The following is a 22,033-nucleotide window of genomic DNA, read 5'->3' on the forward strand; positions in this document are numbered from 1 at the left end:
CTTAGCATTTCCTGCTTTCAGTTTGTTATCTTGACACATAACTACAGTACAACAGCTGGGTTGTTCCTGGAGTTCCTGGGGGGAGCTTTATTCTCAGAGTGCTGAATTTCCTTTTCAGCTGTCAGCTCTAACGTGTATTCAAAATGTTCAACTTTTTACACACCATTCTGGGTCCCTAGCACCACTCTGGGACTATGATAGAAATGCTGATAAGGAGGTGGCTGAATGGGAGAATCCGGTTCAAGGAGGGGAATTTGCGAAAGCCAAAATTGCACATGACCGTTGTTTGGGAACCAAACCTGCTAACTAGTGTTGCTCTTTGTATTTGGATATTCTATTTAAAAGAATTACTACTCTCTTTTCATGAAAATTATTTGCACCTGTTAGGAACCCCAAAATTAAAATGTGAGCATTCTTAAAAATAATCTTGATCTGGTGTTTATACACACGGAGTTATCTGTAATCTGGCTGTTGAAAAATACATTGGGGATTTGTTGCCATTTTGCCTAACTTTCTCTATTTGTAAAGAAAGATTTGCACAACACAACGTTTCCTTTTTATCTAGGAAACTCTTCAGAAGACTTCCTAAGAAATTAATTGTATTCCAGCCAGACTTGCATGCTGCCATCCCACAGGAAATGGGTCAGCAATCCATTAAGATGCCATTAGATAATCTAATTTGGAACTTAATCTCTAAATTAACCATGCTCCATACTTGAAGCATACTTGAGAGAAAGAAAAAAAGTTTACGTTTGAATCGATAGGGGAGCCGAAGCGTGAAGAAGGCTGTTTGTTTTTTCTGTAGCTGTGGTCACGTCTCAAGCCGTCTGGTAACCAGGAGAAACCAGACATGATGTAATTCCAGATTGAACTTGAACTTCAGGGACTTAGGATAGGGGAACAATGGACCGTAGGAATCAATAATGTCCATTTTCCACATGATTATGTTTGGAGCTTTACGTTAACCTTCATGGGAGAAGCAGCAGGATCTGCAGTGTGACTGAAATGGGATGACCACAGACAAGATGTCAGAGGAAAGAAAACAACTTTTTCCACGATATTTTCTGAGCAGCACTGCAGATTCCAGCAGGATTAGAAAAGTTCCCGCTCTGCAGTAAACGAGTGGCCTGTTCAGAGCACTCTTTGTTCGCTTAGGTAGGACAAACTTAATCTTACGTTTCCTGTCAGATGATTTTTGGCTGCACTAGGGGAGAGGGAGGAGCATGATGCAGAAAATTCCCAAATGTCAACCTTGCTGATTAACCCTTTGTGATGAAAGAAGTACATTAAACACCTACTTTATTTGAAGATGTTTAATGGAAAGTGCCATATTTACATATATACTAATTTCCCAAGAAATTTAGCTCTGTTACTGGCCAACGCACCCTTTAATAATTTCCTTTTCCATTCTCACGTTTGCTAGTGTTATTAGGAAGTATACAGTGTGTTTTTAGTCATATTTACTTAGATGACAAAGTATAGGAATTAAGTAAACAGGGTAATAAATGTAATAAGAAACTACAAAAGGAGAAAAAGGGAAGAATTTAAGACGTTGAAGAAGACAAATTTTGAATATTTAGAAATTGTAGACATTTACAGTTATTCTCTCCTTTGTTAATTTTTGTTTTATGACAGAAGGTTTTTTGTGCATGTGAACAGAGTAGCAGGCGTAACATAAAAACATGTTCAATTCCTTAATCGTCTGTGATTTTATGCCTCAGAATTCTGACACCAAAAAAAAAAATTCTGTCTTTTAGAGGTGAAATGGTGCAAATAACAACTGATTTTTGCTTTTAAAGGAAAATTATCTGGGAAAGATCACATTTTGCTTTTGTGTAAAACTTACATTTCTGTTTGATTTAGTATGCCTAGGGTGATTTTCTCTAGTGAAAGACACTATTTGGAGGCACTATTTTTGTAGAGAATTTTGTCTGCTGTTGAAGACTCACATATGCTAATAAGGGGGCTGTAGCACTTGTAACAATAGCCCTGAAAAGGAGCCGGGGACAGAGAGGAATACAGACTAGAGAAGGAGGAGGGAAATCCACACACAGGATTCTCTATGGGAGGAGATCAAATCACTACTTTGATCCTGATAATTCTGTATTTTTAATTGGCTAAAACCTCCCACAGCTACATAAATTGTTATATACATAAGAGTCTGTATACTGTAATTTATTTACAATAATGATTCTCTACCACTTTCAGTTCTAAAACACAAAAAGTATCTAACATAGTTTTGTTTTTTAAATTTGACCAGTATAGGGGAAGAGTGTTTTTCTTACTTATGGCTAAACATTTTAAGGAAATAAGATTTTATTACTCTCAAGTATATTGATTACCTTGTTGAAAGGTCTAGGATTTTGTAAGAGCTGTTTGCTAACCGTACAGACATTAGAATGAGCACGTTAGACCTTTAACTGCAGTGGCTGCATATATAAGGACTCTTCTTGCCCTGTGCTATTGATTAAATAACATATTTCACTGGCATATACCATTATTTCACTTAGAAAATGCTAGTACTCACACATGGTAAATTTAACATGCCATCCAGCATGCCGTGATAACAAAACACATCTGAAACAACTGAATATAAATTAATGAGCTTTGATGGCCTACCGATTTGATATGTTATTTTCAAAATCGTTGGTCCCCCAAGAGGAGCAATAAAGCAAGCTATTTACCTACTTAGTTAAGAAACAAATACATTTCTCTTTCATTACTATGAAGTGCTATTGCTTGCAGTTAGAATAATTCCATGAGCCACCTGCAGTTTATGATATTTGGTGTTTCCCAGAGAGCCCACAAGAGTACTTTGCAGTTCAGGTAAGAGCCAGCCAGGGAGCTTTCCAAAACAGATTATTACAAATAGTAACAATCATTAGAAATCATCTTGCATGCAAATAGGATCATTCCAATGGTAATAATGATCCTTAAAAAATGGGGAAATAAATCGAAGAAACCCAAGACCTGTGTAAAGCACTTTGTATATTTCACTTCTGGTTTTAGCTGCATCCGAAGTGGAATGCAAGCAAGCAATTTATAGACATGCAGCAACATCTGTATATACATCAAAAAATGCAACTATTGTCCTCAGATGAAAAGAATCTTGAATTAGATAAATAAAATATACTTTTTTGTGTTGAAAAGTTATACTTTTTAGGGAATTCCATTGTGCCTAAATGATATGGACCTTAATTTATAGAAATCCCTTGTATAATTCAGGGAAATTATGAATTCTTGCTTAGTAATATAAATAATATGTCTCACAAAAGAGGGAGATGAGGTGAAGTATAATGGGTAAGAATGTAGGTTTTAGAACCACACTGCTAGATTTCAAATTCTGGCTTCTACAGCCTAACACCAGGAGTTGGGCAAGACACAATTTTCCAGCTTCAGTTTCCTCATCTGTAAAATTAGAAGAATAATCATACTTTTCTTATAGATGTATAATGAGATTTGAAAACTTTAAATTAGCTCTAGCACATAGATCAGTGCCTGGCAAATAGGGACACACTCTGTAAATGGTAGTAACTGGTATATTTAATAAATACTGCTTTCTTGGCTCTAATACATTAATGAGTTATTAGATATATTATTTTTATGTAATAATTTAATAATTTGTAAATATTTGGGTACTTAAATACCACTCCTATATTCCTTCCTCTGGCCGAAGTGGGCATTTTTTTCACAAGACATAGTCTATAGCGTTTGTATTATATCGAAATAAGCTGCCAGTCCAAATGCACACATCCAGGACAGCATGGTTTTGACTTGATAATCATACTGCTCTTGATTGGTTTTTCCAGCAGATTTTAGCTGTTGATAGGAAGTGTTTATTGTGCATTTGGGGAGAGATACTAATACTTGTGTGTTGATGTTATGGAAACAAAATTAGGAACAGTTAGCCAAGGAAATAATAAACTTTCCGTCTTGGGGGTATTTGAAACAGGAACGGTGGAACTAAGGGCAAATCTTGCTTTTAAATGAAAGTATTTATTTTACTTATTATCTCATGCTTTCTGGGCCATTGCTTATTTTTATTGCTATCTATAAGTAATGTGGCTACTGGTACAGTTTAGGTATGTGTGAGTATATACAGTTCTCTTCATTCCTGTAATATATTTTTTAAGCTTCTTGAAAGAGTACAGTCTCTAAAGCAGATGTGGTAGTCTTAAGATTAAATCAGTATGCAAAATCTGAATGGGCGATATGATTCGTTCCCTCAAAATATTAGAACACTGGACACTTTGACATTTTATAACGTGTTTGACACGTGGGTTGCCTAGTGCATTAGCAGATGCGCATTGAAATTTGCCATTCTTCAATTTGAATAATTGAAGGAAGCCTATGTCTTTAGTTTTTTAGTCAACTTATGATTCCATATATGGTTTTTTTTGGTGCCCCGTGGTTCTTGGGTTGTTACCAAGTTAAAAGCTAAGAACCTCATCCTTTTTGGCCTAGAATACACAGTCACAGAATGCATAACTTTTAAAAAGCACAACCATCGACTTTTGACTCGCCCAAAGGAGTTTTCTCACTTTCATTCTTTGTCTCTTTACTCCTTCTGGATGCAAAGACTAACAGTTTTATCCAGTTTGTCCTGGATTTTAAATATATAAAAAGTGTATCATTTTTAAGAAGTGGGTATCTTCTTCCTCCCTAATCCTCACCATAAGGTCCCTCTAATAGAACTTGAACTGGATTTGTTTTCAAAGGAGATAGATAGATATATCAAATTTCAGAGCTGTTTGATCACCTAGACCAACCGCATGTTCTGTGCACAAGTCTGCTGCAATACTAGCCAGGTTATGATCCAGCAGTGTGGGGCATGGGAAATTCATTGTCTCTTGAAGCGAATACGTTTTGCCTTTAGAAAACTGTGTTCAAAAGTTATTTTAAATATTTGGTTAATATCTAACTTCCCAGGGAAGCAATGTAATAGTTAAACGGCCATGGGAATCAGATAGAACTAATTCACATCTGAGATGTTGCTGGGTAACTTTGGGTGAGTTTAAGCCTCAACTTTCTCATCTGTGGAAAGGGGATAATGATGGCAATGTCGATAATTCTCTGAGAAGATTAAGTGACATAGGATGTGTGAAACACCCAAGACGATATCTTATTTATAGAAGGCCATCAGCGTGATTATCTTCTGAAGGTTTCTCCCTGTATGCTAATTCTGTCTACTGGAACCACATGAAAGATATCTATATTTCTTTTCAACTCAACTATCATGTCTTGCCTGTCTCCCTTTACCTGTTTTCAATGACATAATTTGGTGTATTTTTTCACCAAAGTAATGCCATACAGTTTGTTTCTCTTGAAGAGTGATACAGGGAAGAAACACAATGCTTCCGAGATAGTCTTATCAGAATAAAATGAAGCCATACCATCACCCACCGTTAATGTAATTTGTTTGTTTGCTTCTTCCCTCTGGAGAACAACCACATCATATATTTGACCAGAATCATATGAAAATATTATCTGTGAGGTCAGATATATTGAATTTTTAATAGAATTTTTATTTAACTTTTATTCATTTTTAATGAAATATCTCAATACACACTGAAAGCATATATAGAGTAGGAGTCACTAGCATGAATTCTGCTGTGTGTTGTGGTATTGTCGAAATCTTTGGGTTTTTTTTTTTTGGTGCCTGATTTTTCCACGAAGTGCTTGTATTCTTCTTTTTTTTTTCTTTTACTAATATGGCAGGTATATATATTTTTTAAAGATGTGCTTTCAGTCATGCTCATCTTCTGTTTGCCTTTTTAAAAAAAGGTGATTTGGCAATGGAAAATTTAATGAAGTCTGAGTATGTGTGTGCTTGAAGATACACTGCTGAAAACCTTAATTTGACTTTGAATATTTTGAAATCTTTCAGCTGTATTCTTATCTCTTAATAGAGACACAGATTATTGGATTGAAGATTAAAGTCCATATAATTTTCATTCTATTAGGAATGAAAATCAGAAAGCATTTTACATATAACTAGTTGGTATATGTACATAAATATGAAAGTGTGTTTATTTTATCCATTCTGGTGATTATTGGCATTGACTTATGTAGAGAGACTTGATATTTAAAAAGCACTGTTACCTTTTTACCCAAAAAACTGTACAATTTGAGGCATTGTTTTTTGAAATTAAATGATCTAGGTTATTTTGTTTGATTAAACATTTTTCTTTATTATAATCTTTGAGTTAGTTTTACCAGATTTTTTTCAACGGTACTACCAAAAATTTCTAAAAATATCTGTGCTTATAATTCTGAGTTTAACCTCCAAATTGGCAATAAGAGGCTTATAAACTCATATATGGGGTCTGCACAGTGTTAATGTCTGAGATTTATTTCTCCCCAAAGACTCATAAACAGTATTGACAAATATATCACACACTGCAATTTTGACATGGTCATAATGTAGGATGGAAGGTTCGAAAGGTTTAAATAAACATCTAAATTGAATTTGTTAGATATTGTGCAACAAGAGTCCTTTAAGTCACTAGCATCTATTTATTTTTATTGAGGATTTTCCAAATGTAACAATACATGTCTTTTCTAAAGAACTGAGTAAGAAAGCTATTGCAAATTAAACCCTGAATTTTTATCTTTTCCACCATTAATTGGTAAACTTCTCCATTGAAGAGCCACATCTATTTTCAAGCATTAAAATACACTTTATTTTCCTACAGTATGTAGTTTCTAAATGACTTCCTAGAGCCCATTTAATTTGGGACTCGTTAATTTTGCAAAGTGATTCGCTTGTTGTTGACATTGTCTTTTACTGTCAAGGACTGTCCATTTGAGCTAGTCTGTTTGTTTTTCATACATGCTTCCTGCTTTAGGTTATAAAATAAGGAGGTCAATTTTAGTCATTTATTTGTTAAGAAATGATTAGCATCAGCTATGGCCAGTAATGAGGATTGATAAGGTCATTTTCTTTACAGATCTTACCTTTCAGTCAGTAAGGTAATCATAGGTACAGAAAATTATGATATGAGGTAGTGCTATTGTAGTTCTATATGACTAAGTACAGTGTAAGGACAGTAGAGGGAAAATATTTAATAATGTGTCATGTAACACTCTTCCCCATCAGCGATGCAAAGTGCAGAAATACTTGTTGAAGATGTGTGTGGGAAGAAAGAAATATGTGAAAACAATTAAGTCTCTTAGAAAAAGTTTCAATAACAACTTTTTATTCTGTAGAATTATGATTTTTCATCTGATGATGATATTTTTTTTTAGTGTCAATTTTTGGTTTCAAGTATTATTTGGTTACTCCTGCATAGTTAATTTGTGTTAATATGGAACATCTCTCATTTTAAGTCCAGAGATGCCAGTTTTCTTATCATAGAGGGCCAAATTGCAGTGTATTCATGAAGCTATGTGATTATGAGCAACACTTTTAGAGAATAAATAGTTGGGTGTGATTTGGAATATTTAATTGATTTTCTTGTTTATCCAAAAATTATTGAGCACCTATAATGTACTAAGTACTGGATTAGATGGAGAACAAAAAGAGAATGGACTTTGTTTTTATGGAGCTCATAGTCTAATCACAAAATCCTTTGAGCATAAGAGGTTACTGTAAGGTTTTTCCTATTAAAATATTAACTCAGAAGTATGTACCTAGACATGTAGTAATAACCCTAATTATTTCTTTAAAAGTATCATGAAATTAAAAAAAGGTACATACCAAGTTATTTTGTTTTAATCCAAGCTTTTTCTTTGTGGGGGTGGGTGGGTAGGGAAATTGTTTCTTCAAGTTAATATTCCATAAAGTTTTTGTACCTTTGGAATTCAAATATGAAAAAAAATGAGAATGTCTAGCTTGATAGCTACAGTAGTAGAATCCATCTCACTTCTTGGTTCCAAAAATAAAGAATGTAAATTAAATTTAGAGGATCAGTTAAATTTAAAACACTGAAGTTGAGTTTCCATGCCAGACCATGACAAAACTGGGTATGGAATTGTCAGTTGGGTGTTTTCTTGGTTCCTGATTATTTGTGCAGCTGCTACTTAACTGACATTCATTCCAAGTTGAATATTGAAACTAACAATGCATCTGGTTAGGTATACTCAAAATGTATGGTATGGGGTTGTCCATGATATGTAGGTCTTGTGTTATTTTCCTCTGTGTGATACTTGTTTAGTGAGGGATTATGCCAGTAGCAAACTCTGGGAATTGGTGATGGACAGGGAAGCCTAGTGTACTGCAGTCATGGGGTTGCAAAGAGTCAGACACGACTGAGCAACTGAACTGAACTGAACTAATGCCAGTAGCAATTAGACAACTGTTTTTCAAAATTTTTTGTTTTAAATAGCCCCAAATACAGCATAGGTGAAATTAGAGTCAGTTGGAGACGGGCAAGACTCTCCTCTGCTTACTCCCTGTAGAGCTCCACCCACACCCCTCTCCCAGCTCCCAAACTCAGAGCAGCTGGGATGTGGAAACATGACTGACAGGGAGGAAAAGGTTTCTGGTGTCAGCTTCAAACTAAGTATTATGCACTGGCCTTCCTGGAAAATATGCTTTCTCTTATTATGAGGGAAAAGGAATCATTTTCATTATGGCTTTCAATTTTGTTCAACCAATAGGCAGGTAAAAAAAACTGAAATACATCACAACTGTTGTGAGTTAAAACAAGATCAGAATATAACTTGCAAAATATATCAATACTGTTGTAGATTTGCTCTTTTCTTCTTGACAGAAAATCATACCATATTTACATCAAAACGGACCAAATATTTTAGGAAGAATATCCTCTCTCAGTCAATTAGCGCTTACCTGTGGATGAGTCTTACTTGAGATATTTTCTGCCTCACAATAGTCTTACCATCTGTAAAAGAAATAGACCATGTAGTTTATATATGCATAATATGTATAATTTATAAGCACATGTATCTCATATTAGACTCTTAATTTGGAAAAGTCATAGTAGTAATTTGATGCCTATGGAATTTATGTCTCTAATATTGTTATAGATTTTAACGTATTTTTTTTCTTTTTCTCTTCCCTCCCTCCTGCCCCTCTCCTGCCCCCTTCCTGCCAACAGTCCTGGTACCTGGGCTAGCTTGGTTCCTTTCCAAGTATCAAATAGGACACCCATCCTACCGGCAAATGTCCAAAATTACGGTTTGAACATAATCGGAGAACCTTTCCTTCAAGCAGAAACAAGCAACTGAGGGGAAAAAATGAAATACAACACTAGTTTAAGAATTTTTTTTAGAAACAAGAAAAGAGGAAGACTGGACAAAACAAACAAAACAAAAAGGGAGAAAGGAAGGAAACTGAAGAAAGAAGATAATAGACCAGCAATCGCAGCACTTACAATCACTAATTCCCTTAAGGTTGAAACTGTAATGACATAAAAAGGGTCGATGATATTTCACTGATGGTAGTTCGCAGCCCCTGCAAAGTAGCCTTTGTTACATGAAGTCCGCTGGGAAATAGATGTTCTGTCTCTATGACAATATATTTTAACTGACTTTCTAGATGCCTTAATATTTGCATGATAAGCTAGTTTTATTGGTTTAGTATCTTGTTGTTTACGCATGGAATCACTATTCCTGGTTATCTCACCAACGAAGGCTAGGAGGCGGCATCAGAGGTGCTGGGCGTGACAGAGCCATGAGCCAGCCATTTTATAAGCACTCTGATTTCTAAAAGTTAAAAGAAATATATATGAAATCTCTGTAGCCTTTAGTTATCAGTACAGATTTATTAAATTTTGGCCCTTAACCCAGCCTTTTCCAGTGTGTAACCCAGTTTGAAATCTTAAAAAAAAAAAAAAAGAAAAAAAGAGGAAAAAAAAAGAAAAAAAAAGGAAAAAAAGAAAAAAGAAAAAAAAAACAGTTTGAACACAAAAGGCTCTATGGAAGAAATGCCTCTTTGTAGGTGAAGTGTTATCTCTGCATGCAACAGTAAAAATTAATATAATATTTTCCCCACAAAAGAAACACTTAACAGAGGCAAGTGCAATTTATAAATTTATATCTAAAGGGGAATCATGATTATAAGTCCTTCAGCCCTTGGACTCTAAATTGAGGGGATTAAAAAGAATTTAAGAGAATTTTGAACGAATTTATTTTCCCCTCAGTTTTTGAGGGCAGTAAAAAGGCATTAAATCAAGACAAATCATGTGCTTGAGGAAAAAAAAATTAATGAAAACACAGCACTTATGTTGGTTTAGCTGCAGCCTCCTTGGAGGTAGAATTTATTTATTTAAAATTACTGGTTGCATCAAGAACCCATAGGGTGTACAAAAGGTTCTATAAAATCTGCATTCTAGAGACAAAGAGGCAGGCAAATCCATGTCACAAGGGTAAAGCTTACAGTTTACAAACTGGGAATGCCAGGGTGTAGGATGTAAAAACGCACTCTTGAGAAAACAGATGTAATCAGGGTGCTGAATACTTGCATGGTGCTTTCAGACATTAGCCTTGTTCAACAAACTTCTTGTATTGACAGATCTGTAGTGTGCATGGGCAGACACATTTTTGCCTCTATGTCTCTTAAAATTTTAATTAAAAATACTCTTTCCAGTAATCCTAATTTGCACGAAGATATAATGTCCACATTACGTGCCTTGCCTTGAAATCTAAAAAAACAAAAAACAAAAAAAAACTACAAAAAAAACACAAAAAAGTGACATCACTACACTTGTTTTGCTGCATTTATTATCATTTTAAATCTTTACCATTTTTATGACAAAATATTTTGTACTCCAGACGAAGAAAAATGTGTGACATCATGGATTTTTTAGACAGTTATACCTTTATCTCACATTTATAAAGCATATCATGGCTGTGTATAGTTGCCGCTTAAAAATTGTAATCGACCAGCAATATTTTCAGTATTTTGGTGTTTTTTCTATTAACCTTTCATGTTTTTCATCTTCCAATTAATATTTGGGGGGGAGGGGTTTCAAATTTATACGAATTATGCAATACCAAGTTTTGCCTATGTAGGTAGTGCTTTTAGCTGTATTGGTTATTATAGGTAAGTACACAGATTTAAAAAAAAAATAATGTATGCTTTTTTTGTTTGTTTGTTTGTTTTAATTGACCAAAGTGGGTACTGCTATTTTTGCAGTGTGATGAGGTCCTTTTGTGTACTGAGAGATGGACAGGGGATTTTTTTTAATATACATATATATATATTCTGGGGTGGGTGGGAGGATTTTTAACACTTTACAGTGTAGCTGTGAAGCAGTGCACCCTGAGATGGGCCTGGGCTGCAAAGCGACTGTTCTGCCTACTGTGACAAACTTCAACTTAAACACAGGTTTCCCCCTCTCGAACTCCCCACCTGGGGTGCAAGCTGAACTCATTTCTGGTTTTCATAACAACAAACAGGAGTAAAAACAAGTGAACACAACCAGTTCTCCTGGAGGCAGACTTGGCTTAAAACAAATGGTCTTATCTTTCTGTTGTTGTTGGGGGTGGTCGTTTTCCTTGAAAGTTTCGGATCCACAGTGGAGAATGAGCCTGTCTCACATTTGGCAAAGATAGTTGTTGAAAAGTGCATCTAGCAGATGTTTCGACTTTGGGGGTTTAACACCTCAGTCTACTTTCTCCTCTAAAATCTGCCATCCTGCTGGAGGGGGCGCTCTCATATCCTTTCCCCACCACTTCTCTTCCCCATTTCTTCATTTTGTGAACGGTAGTCTGTGATTTACCTATGTCTCACTACTTCAAGTGGATGGTAGTGCGCTTGGAAAAAAAGGTATATTATTTAAATATCCAGAAGATTGAACAGAGGGTTGCTATTATTAAATGTATTTGGACTTCTAACTTTGATTAAAATCAAAGTTCAATTTTTAAAGAACAACAAAAAATAAATAAATCTTGTTAAGTTTTCATTTTACCTGCCCTTTTAAACTGAGAACCCAAGCAGAAGGGAAATAGAGAATTTTAAGAAATGAATTTTCCTGTGGATGAATTAAGCCCATTAGAGGCTGATGGGATTTTTTTTAAAGAGATGGTACCTCAAATATATATTGGATTTAATTTCCCTGGAGGGCTAGAGGGTGAATGGAGGCTGGTTCTACTTTACTTCTTCCCACTGCCCCCCAGTTCCATTGAGGGAATTCATTACTAGAAGGAAACTCTTTTAGAATTAGTGACGCATGGTGGGCTGCCATGAGGAGCCCCCTGACCCCCTTCCCCCAGGCCATGGCCTAATAAAATAAACTGTCTATTGTTCTCACAGCATATCATTTAATGACGAAGACTTTAGAACAATGCTTACGGGCCTGAGAATTGTATTTGATTAGCCCATTCAGTTTGATAGCCCCAATGCTGAAAAGCACAGCAGGATCATTGCAGTGCAAGTTCAAAAGTAAGTTCAGTCATTTTTGTGATGACTTGCCCTGGTAGAAAACAGATCATCTCAGCCAAGCTCTTCAGGTCTCTTCAACCTAATAGGTGAACAAATCCACCTCACAGGACACACAGTATTTTTTTAAGAGCAGACTTGCTCTCTTTTTTAAAATTTTTGCCAGTGAATGAGCAGCTCTAGCTGCATAAGTTACACACTGTGGGTATTCCTGCCTGCCTCTTGAATACAAAAGCCTAGTTCAAGTGTTGCTTTTTTTAAAATCATTTTTTTTTTCTCCCTTCCCTTTGAGATAAAACTCTTTAAAAAGATCCTACTCTCTATATAATCTCAAATCCATTTTGGCCTCCTTCTCTTTTTACCAGGAAGTATCTTGTGACTAAGGGCCCCCCTCTTGCAGGTCTTGCACGCCCCTCCCCTCCCCAGAATTGCAGAGCTACAGGATGGTGAAGGTCACCCAAAGGCATCAGTAGGGGGTGGCGTCTCCAGCCCCTGGCTCCATGGCACTGTTCAACTTTCCTTGCGTTGCTTTTCAGCCCACCCCTCACAGTGCCTCTGAAGTGTTTCCTCTGGAGTAACATGAGCGTTTGAGGGCTTGTCTAAGGAGAAGAAAAGAATAAGGCAGTGAAGGAGACTGTACATAAAGACATGGCAAAAATCGTAATTATAGCAATATAGTTATGGGGTAATGTTCGGGTGGGCAGCTCCATTAAAAAAAAAATATGTGAATGAATCTGTGAAGCTGCGAGTAGCAAGAAGAGCGAAAGGTCTTCTTCACAAACCGCCTACCTTGTAGACAGTAATTTGTACACTGTATAGTTTTGTTAAGAATTTTTTTTTAAATTAAAATTCCCATGTTTGTAAAGCTAACTTTTTAACAATTATAATGGAACTATATGTTGTTTCCATTTTTAAAGTAAACAAGAATATTCCTTGTTTGGAGACTGGACTTGAGTTAAAACTCTCCAGGCTCTTAAGTTATGTATTAAAAAAGAAAAAAAATCTGTCCATGTTAGGAGTTATTTCACAGATTCCTGTGCTTGAAAAGCATAGGATACTAATCCTTTAAAAAGTGTAAATGGAGAAAAGTTATATTTTATGAAGGTTATTTTGTTGTATTTAGTATTGGAAAAGTTGGTTTTCAGAGCATTTCAGAATGTCGGAAGCACCACTGTCTTTTTATTAGTATAAACGGCCTTTAGCAAAAGTTTTTGTGATTGTTACGTGATGGTATTTAAGGTTGTTTCACAGAGCATTCAGGATAGGCAGAAAATGACAAAACAGTGCTATGTCTCACATAACGTGTCCTCAGGGAGCAGAATCTTGGATTTGTGACTTGTAGCTTCATAAGGACTCAACAAAAGAGATTGCACAGGGACATTTCAGCAGTGTGACACCAGGACATATGTTCTTTACCTAGATTCAAACTCTATGTATCGTGTGAAACGATGAAGGCTGCAGAAAGTTATCCCATATTCAGTGTACAGTATTCATTTTTAATGAAACAACTACAATATTGCTGGCAGATAGGCCCCAAGCATGACATTCAATATAGTTTACATGTTCCTGTCAAGGTCTTTGGTTAACATTAACCAGCTGCATGCTTCCTGGACTTTAAAAAATTGGGTTTCTATAGAAAACTTTTTTTTTTTTAATGTGCAGGCTATTCAAGTTCAATAGTAAAAGCTTAAAATTGAATGTTCTACTCCATGCTGAAGGAGCTGAAAGCTGCCTTCTTCATTTTTTGCACTTTCTGGTAGTTCCCCTGTTTTTTTTCTAATTCCTTATGAAATTGTGTGGGTGGGGTGGAGCACTGCAGTTGGGGGGTAACATGGACCACTGATTTTTGCCCTTTGACCCTGCACAATGACCTTTGCATCAGCCAAACTCATTGCCATGACAACTCTTTGTACTGTGTCCGTGCCACAGATCTGTTGGTGACATTGTTCATATAGTCAAAGGGGACAAGTTGGAGACGGTCAATTTTTACTTTTTGTTGTTGTTGATGTTGCAATTCTTTCTTCAATGGTTGTAAGTAGTTTTTTTTTTTTTTTTTAATAATAAAAGGGTTCCCTAGTTAAGACTCTTTAGAAATATCTGTGTGTTGCAATTCAAATGTATGTTGAGATTGTGAAAAGGCTTCAGTGGCACTAGCCTGCCAGCACGCCAGCCCCAGCCTCTGATAACTTTTATCGCATGATCAGTACCGGTAATAAATGGTGGCCTATTACACAGGAGACAGTGTGAGCTGGTGACACTAAAGCCGGTCTTGTATTACTGTATTTTTGACAGAATGGTTTTGAAAACTGTGCTACAGGGACTGATGTGGCAGATATATCTTTTTATGCAGAAGGAAGTCTTTTTTTTTTTTTTTCAAGAAGTATGGCTTATTATGCATTCTTCATCGAGGGCATTGAAGTTGCATGGACTGAAAAAAGTTGATGCAAAACGAGAAAGAAACAAACAAAACAAAACAAAAAAAAAACCAGCAAAATGTTTACCAAAAAACTCAAACAAATGAGCAGTGCCTGTTCAATTTCACAGTCTCTGTTGAGTTCAGTTGTAAATATGTTTCAAATGACATTTTCTTGGAAAAAAAAAATATCTCTACAACATTGTAGAATGTGAGGGGTAACTTCATCCCAGGAATAGGCTTCTCAAAGCTGCAGTAGATTATGTCTTCATCAAGCTGTTAATTTGTGCTTATATCATATAGAACTTTTAGCATCCTGGGAAGAGGTGCCCCCACCTCAATGATATTTCTCTGAGAACAACTTTTGTAGGACTGTGTGTTTCTTTAGATACATTTAGTACAACTGTAGGTGACGAGTAGTCAGTTATTGCTTGCTAGCTACACACCAGGGTTGATCCATTTTAAAACTTTTGGCATTTTGTCCTCATGGGCCATAATTACAGAACCTTGTGTTTTAATTAAATTTTTCAAAAAAGAGGCACATGCACAATCTCCGTGTAACAAACCTTTAGCAGTAGGATGTATTATATGACAGTTACTTAATTTCTGGCATTCAGACCACTGGGATCAGCCTCAGAAGGGGCCAGAATGTTAGCAAAGGTTTTATTGTGCCCGGTTGGAGGATAATGTTCTTTGGGTACTTTTTGTGGGTTGCAAATGAACTCAATTGCCACAAGTTTTAAACTGGTGTAAATCAAGCTTGACTTAATGTGATTGTTACTGTTATATCCAGCCTATACTGCTAGCAGCTGCTCATACTGCAGTCAATTACTGGAAGCAGATATATTTCCTATGCAAAAACTGTTTAAACAATAAAATGAGCTATGCTACAGACTCTGGCCTCATGTTTTATTTTCCTCCTCCGTCTCATCCCACCACTCTTCCTGCACCAGTGTTGGGGTCAGTAGTATTTTGGAAGTGGATCTTGGTCCTTCCATTTGGAAATTTTGTAGCACGGGTTTAATTTCTTAGTGTCTGGAATGATGACTCTTCCAGTTCGATACTTCCAGTTTTGCACTGGGCACAGGTGTATCTGTGTAAACCCTTCTTGCAATTCCTAATACGTATACTCTTCACAAGCTCTCTAAACAATGGCAGTAAAAATACAAGTGCAGTTCTAGAATTTCAGCCCCTACTCTCCAAGAAAGGCCTTTCAGCAGTGAGGTGAAGATGTAATGTGTGCCCAGGATGACTGGACTGTGGTCTCCTCCACTGAAAAACCACAGGGCCTCAAACACACACATTCAACAGGAGGAGGTAAGTCCTGGGGCCACCCTGTGGCTGTGGGTTTGGTGGTTTTGTGACTACTGGAGAAGAAGAATTCCTTTCTCCCCATGCCTGAAAAGGAGCAGCATCTAAGGTTTCCAAGGAGCAGAGCTACTTTTCATTGTAAGGGGAGGGGGAGGTTAATGTTCCTTATTCACGGGGAGGTGGGACACGAGCTGAAATTGAGGATGGTATCCCAGATCCAGGCTCCTTGAATACAGCATTTCTGAATGGAGTCAGCTGCAGTTCAATAATAGCTAATTGAAAAGGAACCAGCTTAAATGGCTTTGGGATCCATCTGAGTAATGTGCACAAATGAATCAAAACTAATGTAAGCTTGATTGAAAAGAAATAAAAATGCCTGGAATTTGACCATCCCAACTGAAGACTTGCTGAGACAAATCCAATGGCCTGATCCTACCACCTCTAATTTATGGCTCAGGTCTCTCATCTCCCCCAGTCACCCTGATATAGTGGGTTTATACTGCTGTGGGTGGAGTTGCAGGGAAATCAGTTGACCACAATCTATTGAAAAAACAAAAGGAAAATTTTGGAAGGTTCCATCATGAGATGGTGATGAAATGTTTTAGAAGATTAAGAAATGTCATAGGAAATAGTTTAAGAATATTATACTTGAAGTAAAATTTTTACCTGTTGAGAGACTTTTTACTCTTATGAACACGTTTGACTTTGTTAGCATCAATCAAGATTTGGGGATAGAAGAGAGATGGTAGTGAGGAAGTTGTTCAGTTGCTCAGTCATGACTGACTTTGGGACCCCTTGGAATGCAGAATGCCAGGCTTCCCTGTCCTTCACTGTCTCCCAGAGTTTGCTCAAACTCATTTCCATTGAGTCAATGATGTTTCCAACCATCTCATCCTCTGTTGCCTGCTTCTCCCCCTGCCATCAGTCTTTCACAACATCAGGGTCTTTTCCAATGAGTCGGCCATTTGCACTCAGGTGACCAGAGTATTGGAGCTTCAGCTTTGGTATTGTTCCTTCCAGTGAATATTCAGGTTTTATTTCCTTTAGGACTGACTGGTTTGATCTCGCTGCTGTCCAAGGGACTCTCAATAATCTTCTCCAGCACCACAATTAGAAAGCATCAATTTTTCAGTGAACTGTGAGGAAGAATACACAAATATCTCAAGTCTCTGCTCTAGAGTTATACTGCCTGTTTCAAATGCTAGAAATGGTCAGCTGTATAGCAGGTTATATAAACTTTCTTTGCCTCAGTTCCCTTATCTGTAAAATTAGATACTAGTAAGAGTACCTGTCTCATTAAGCTATTGAGAGGGTAAATGAGATTGTGCATGTAAAGTTCTTACAGTACGTAATTTCTTATTACTATTATTATTGTTATCACCATAAGGCTATATGACCCATTCAGTTCAGTTCTGTTCAGTCACTCAGTCATGTCCAACTCTTTGCGACCCCATGAATCACAGCACGCCAGGCCCCCCTCTCCATCATCATCTCCCGGAGTTCACTCAAACTCAAGTCCATCGAGTGGGTGATGCCATCCAGCCATCTCGTCCTCTCTCATCCCCTCCTCCTCCTGCCTCCAATCCCTCCCAGCATCAGAGTCTTTTCCAATGAGTCAACTGTTCACATGAGGTGGCCAAAGTACTGGAGTTTCAGCTTCAGCATCATTCTTTCCAAAGAACACCCAGGGCTGATCTCCTCTAGAATAGACTAGTCGGATCTCCTTGCAGTCCAAGGGACTCTCAAGAGTCTTCTCCAACACCACAGTTCAAAAGCATCAATTCTTTGGTGCTCAGCCTTCTTCACAGTCCAACTCTCACATCCATACATGACTACTGGAAAAAGTAAATGGATTAGTTTGTTTCTTTTAGAGTTGAAGAGGTAAGGACATTAATTGTTTTCACTGGCTGTTGGTATGTGTGTGTGTGTGTTGTGATTTGAAAATAATTGGATTGCTACTGGTTGGAGAGCATCACTTCCTTTCCCTTCTCGTTTTAATGCTGTGGCAGCCAGTAAGTCTCTACTGAGAGATTATTCAGCAGAGTCCTTCCAAGAGATCATTGCTTGAATGGAAACTGCATACCTGTACATGACCTGATCTTAGTTTCTAGAAGTTCCCTTCAGGTGATACCAATACTTTGCTTTCTTTGTGAACGAAGAAAAGCATTGAATTCTTAAGTCTGTTAATTTTCTAAATAGCTTTATTTTATAGGACACACCAGAATTTGCAAGGAATAGGAGTTTTCTCAAATAGAGAAAAGTCGTGAGAGCTGAACGGAGAGATGTTGAGAGCAGAGGAAGCCCTAGGCGAGAGTGCAGCGTCTGACTCTTCCCTCCTCGGACAAGCTGACAGCTGGCATCTGTGCTCCACCACATGACACTCCATTCTTTCCTCTCAAGGTGGGGACTGGATAAGGTGGTGAAATCTGCAGTGGACTGGGAGAAACTGGATAAGCCTGAGATATGCAGCTTTCCAGACTTCATACAGAGGATCCCTCAAAGTCTTTACAGGACACAATAGCTGCTCCCATGGGACAGGAAGCAAATGTTCTGTCTTTCCTTCCACCCTCCCACTGTAGAATCCCCCTTCTTGGTTTTCCCCTCACTCCCTCTTCACCCAATCCCAAATGTCCCCATATCATCCTCAGGTGGTCCAAAATTGCTCTTTCTATCCAAGGTTGGAAACTGATGATGCTCACGGTGTCTCTTATATCAAAATGGTCTTTTCCTCCATGTCAACAAAATGCCCCGCTCTGGAGTACTATGGGGTGTTGGATTTTAATGGGACCAAAGTAGTCCATGTTAAGGGCTTAAAGGAGAGATTGAGGGCAAAATAGAGGTGGAAACTTGCATTTTCCAAGTTTTCACCACTGTTATTTTTAACAGATTGTTCTCTTTGGTTGGGTTGTCTGAAGACGTTTTTGCAGTATGCAGTTTTTTGCTGTGAGGGTCAAAAGTGCAGATGGTCACAGTTCGTGGGGGCGTTGGGGGAGGACAGGGCAGGTAGCATAACTGTGTCAAGAGGCAGGGGTAACAAATGGAGATGGTGGGATTGATGACCTGAGGGGGTTGCCCACATTTAATAACAAGAGCTGGGGATTGTTCTGTCCCTTAAAAGCACCTTCACCGTCTTCCCCACCCCCAATAGGGTGACCACAGAAGTAGACGAGCCCAGGGCTACACGGGATCCATGCCTGTCACCTCCACCATCAGCCCAGTACCCTTCAAGGTACAGAGTGAAAGAGACTTTTCTCAGAAAGAGAGACTTAGAAGGTGAGTCAGATCCACCCTGCCACGGTCATATCTGTTTCTTCCAATTACTCTTTTTCACATTTTTACTCCTCCAGAATCCAAATTCTCTTTGTTAGTACAAAAATTAAGTGGTTTTACACCTATCCAAGGAACATAAAAGAGGAGTGACACTGATGTAATTTTATCATGATTACAAATTCAAACTGAGATATTTTAATATCAGTTTCAGCCCCAAATCCATTTCTCCTATAGTTCCTTGTCTAATTTGTAAAAACCCAAATACATAAATAACCTAATGTTTGCCATACTAAACCAAATTATCCAGAATACTTAAATATCCCCATTTCTTTATTGCCTTATCATTCTCATTTGACTTATTAAACCAGCAACACTGGTTGAATCATAAACAATTAGTTTTTCTGTACCAGAAAGAGTTGATTCCTATTAAAGTGTATTCCATACAAAATTAAATGTAACCTGGAATTTCAGGGATGTGCAGAAGTGAGAGTACATGGGCATAAATGTAGCTTCCATATTAATTTAAGTGCGAACTTTTGTGAAACATTGTTGGAGTTGTGTCATAATCTAGCAAAATAATCAGTTCCAAAGTAGTGTTCAAATTAGATGATAATAACATAGATAATCCTGCCTATTTGTACACATAAACATTCTTTTCCATTGCAAAAATTAAAAAAAAACATTAAGTCAAGGCTTGAATCTAATTAATTTTTCTTCATCTTATAGCTGACATAGGCAGAGGAAAGAAAATTATAGTCTCCTTTGCATCCTTCATTTGGAAGAAAGTCCATACACAAACTAGAGTATAATTAACAACTTTCAATGAATACAAACATTTTAATGTATGAGGCACATCCTAGGGAAAGCAAGAATCAGATTAAGGAAAAAGTAAAAACATAAACCAAAAAAATGATGTAAATATCACTTATAGGTCATAAAAGAGGATCACAGAAAATTTTCTTATACATATTCCATTTTAGATCTAGCTTTATGATAGTCCTGGTTATAGCTAGCCTTTAACTAATTAACTAATTAGAGCAGTGGCATATAGTAAAGATAAAGTAAGCATTCTTAAAGGTTCTTCAGTTTTTCTGATACATTTGTCAGTTCCTCACAAATACAACATATATGTACTTTGAATTTTTAGAGACGTTCTGATTTTATCTATTCTTACTCTGACTTATCTATTCCTATTTTGATTAATCAGTTAAACATATAGGTGCATTTAACTTTTATCTCCTTGAAAAACTTTGCATATAAATAAATTCCTTAAGCAGAAAAGACCCAGATTTATTGTAAGGCTTGGGACAAAAGGTGTAACACTGGCGTGATCTTCCCTTCATGAGAACAGAAACACACTGGATTGGGTAGAGACTATTAATTTTTCTCCTTGACCTCTTTCCTGGGTAGCTTGAAATAAAAACTGGGTTCTGCTCCAGCTTATGTGTCCTCACTGGGAGCACTTACTAAATTGTGAGTGTGTTGCCTGGTGCTAATGAAATCACATGGGTTGCTCCAGGTTCAGTGGTTTCCCCTTCCGATTTGCTGGTTCTGGATCTCTGTTCCCACTGGCCACCCCTCCAGTGAGAACTCTCAGGATGCATTCTCCATCCAGTTTAAAGGAGTTTTGTGTGGAGAAATAAGTCAAATCAAAAGCATGTGTTAGAAATCACCATGGAGCCACCAATACCAAGATTTCCCCCAAACAGTGAAAAAGGTACAGAACAGAGGATGACAGAGGGCAGGGAACTTAAGATGGAAACAGTTTTGTTGGCATTAACACAAGAGTGGGCATAGTCAACATTCATTGAAGGCCCTGGGCTGAGTATTTCACTTCTATTATCTTATTTAATCCTTTTAAGGCTCATGAAAGGTAAGTACTAATCATATTCCTATTTTACTGATGAGTAAACTGAGGCCCAGAGGTGAGATGACTTGTTCAAACAAATAGTGGAAATGGTAGATTTAAATATCATTCAATGAGCAGACCTTAATTGCTTGCTTAACATGTGTCTTACAATTTGGTCCAATGAAATCATTTGGTTATCTTCTTTTGAATAGTATAGAACTTGAAGGTTGTAGAATTCTCTTAACCTCAAATCAAAACTAAAGCAACTTTAATTGGATTAAAATTGACCAGCTCTGTTTTCCAGGATTTATGTGAGAATGGTTTGGTTAATTAATTAATCAATTTTAATTTCAAAATTTTAAGCCTCTAAGTTTTGGTGAAGGTGGACATTTGAAACTCAATATTTCATTCAAGATATTATTCTACCACCATAGTCTTTATTAATGTATCACTGAGCTTATAAAAAAACAATAGAGTAATAGTGATCATTTATTAAGTACCTGTTACTGTGGTTCAGGGTCTGTACTAAATATTTTACATACAAAAATTTAACTTAATCCTCAGTAATATTCTAGCTGTCAATATCTCCATTTTTCAGATGAAAGAAAGAGGAATTCAGAGATTAAGCAATTTACTCCAAAGTCATACATCCTTGATGTGGTGGGCCCAAGCTTAGAACCCATGTATGCCTGACTGCAAAAGCCATAATCATTACCTTTGTGTCTTGTCTTTTACAGTCAAATAAACCAACAAATAGATAAGATAGTGAAAGAGTAAAACTTTTACAAGTTGAATATTTTTCCCCCAATTATTTATTTTTAATTGAAGAAAACTTGCTTCACAATAC

The 22,033-nt window shown here is 36.9% G+C and overlaps 1 protein-coding gene across 10 annotated transcripts in view; it reads left to right on the top strand.

Moving 5' to 3' along the window:
* NFIB (nuclear factor I B) overlaps nt 1-15,650 on the top strand; it is a 263,181-nt gene extending 247,531 nt beyond the window's left edge. For all 10 annotated transcript variants that reach the window (XM_018051952.1, XM_005683657.3, XM_018051953.1 and 7 more), the window contains one exon: nt 9,060-15,650. In XM_018051952.1, coding sequence (XP_017907441.1) covers nt 9,060-9,189 — 130 coding nt within the window. In that variant the 3' untranslated portion in view covers nt 9,190-15,650. The remainder of the gene's footprint in view (nt 1-9,059) is intronic.

This window comes from Capra hircus, chromosome 8 (assembly GCF_001704415.2).
Source record: "Capra hircus breed San Clemente chromosome 8, ASM170441v1, whole genome shotgun sequence".
In the NCBI taxonomy this organism is placed as follows: domain Eukaryota; kingdom Metazoa; phylum Chordata; class Mammalia; order Artiodactyla; family Bovidae; genus Capra; species Capra hircus.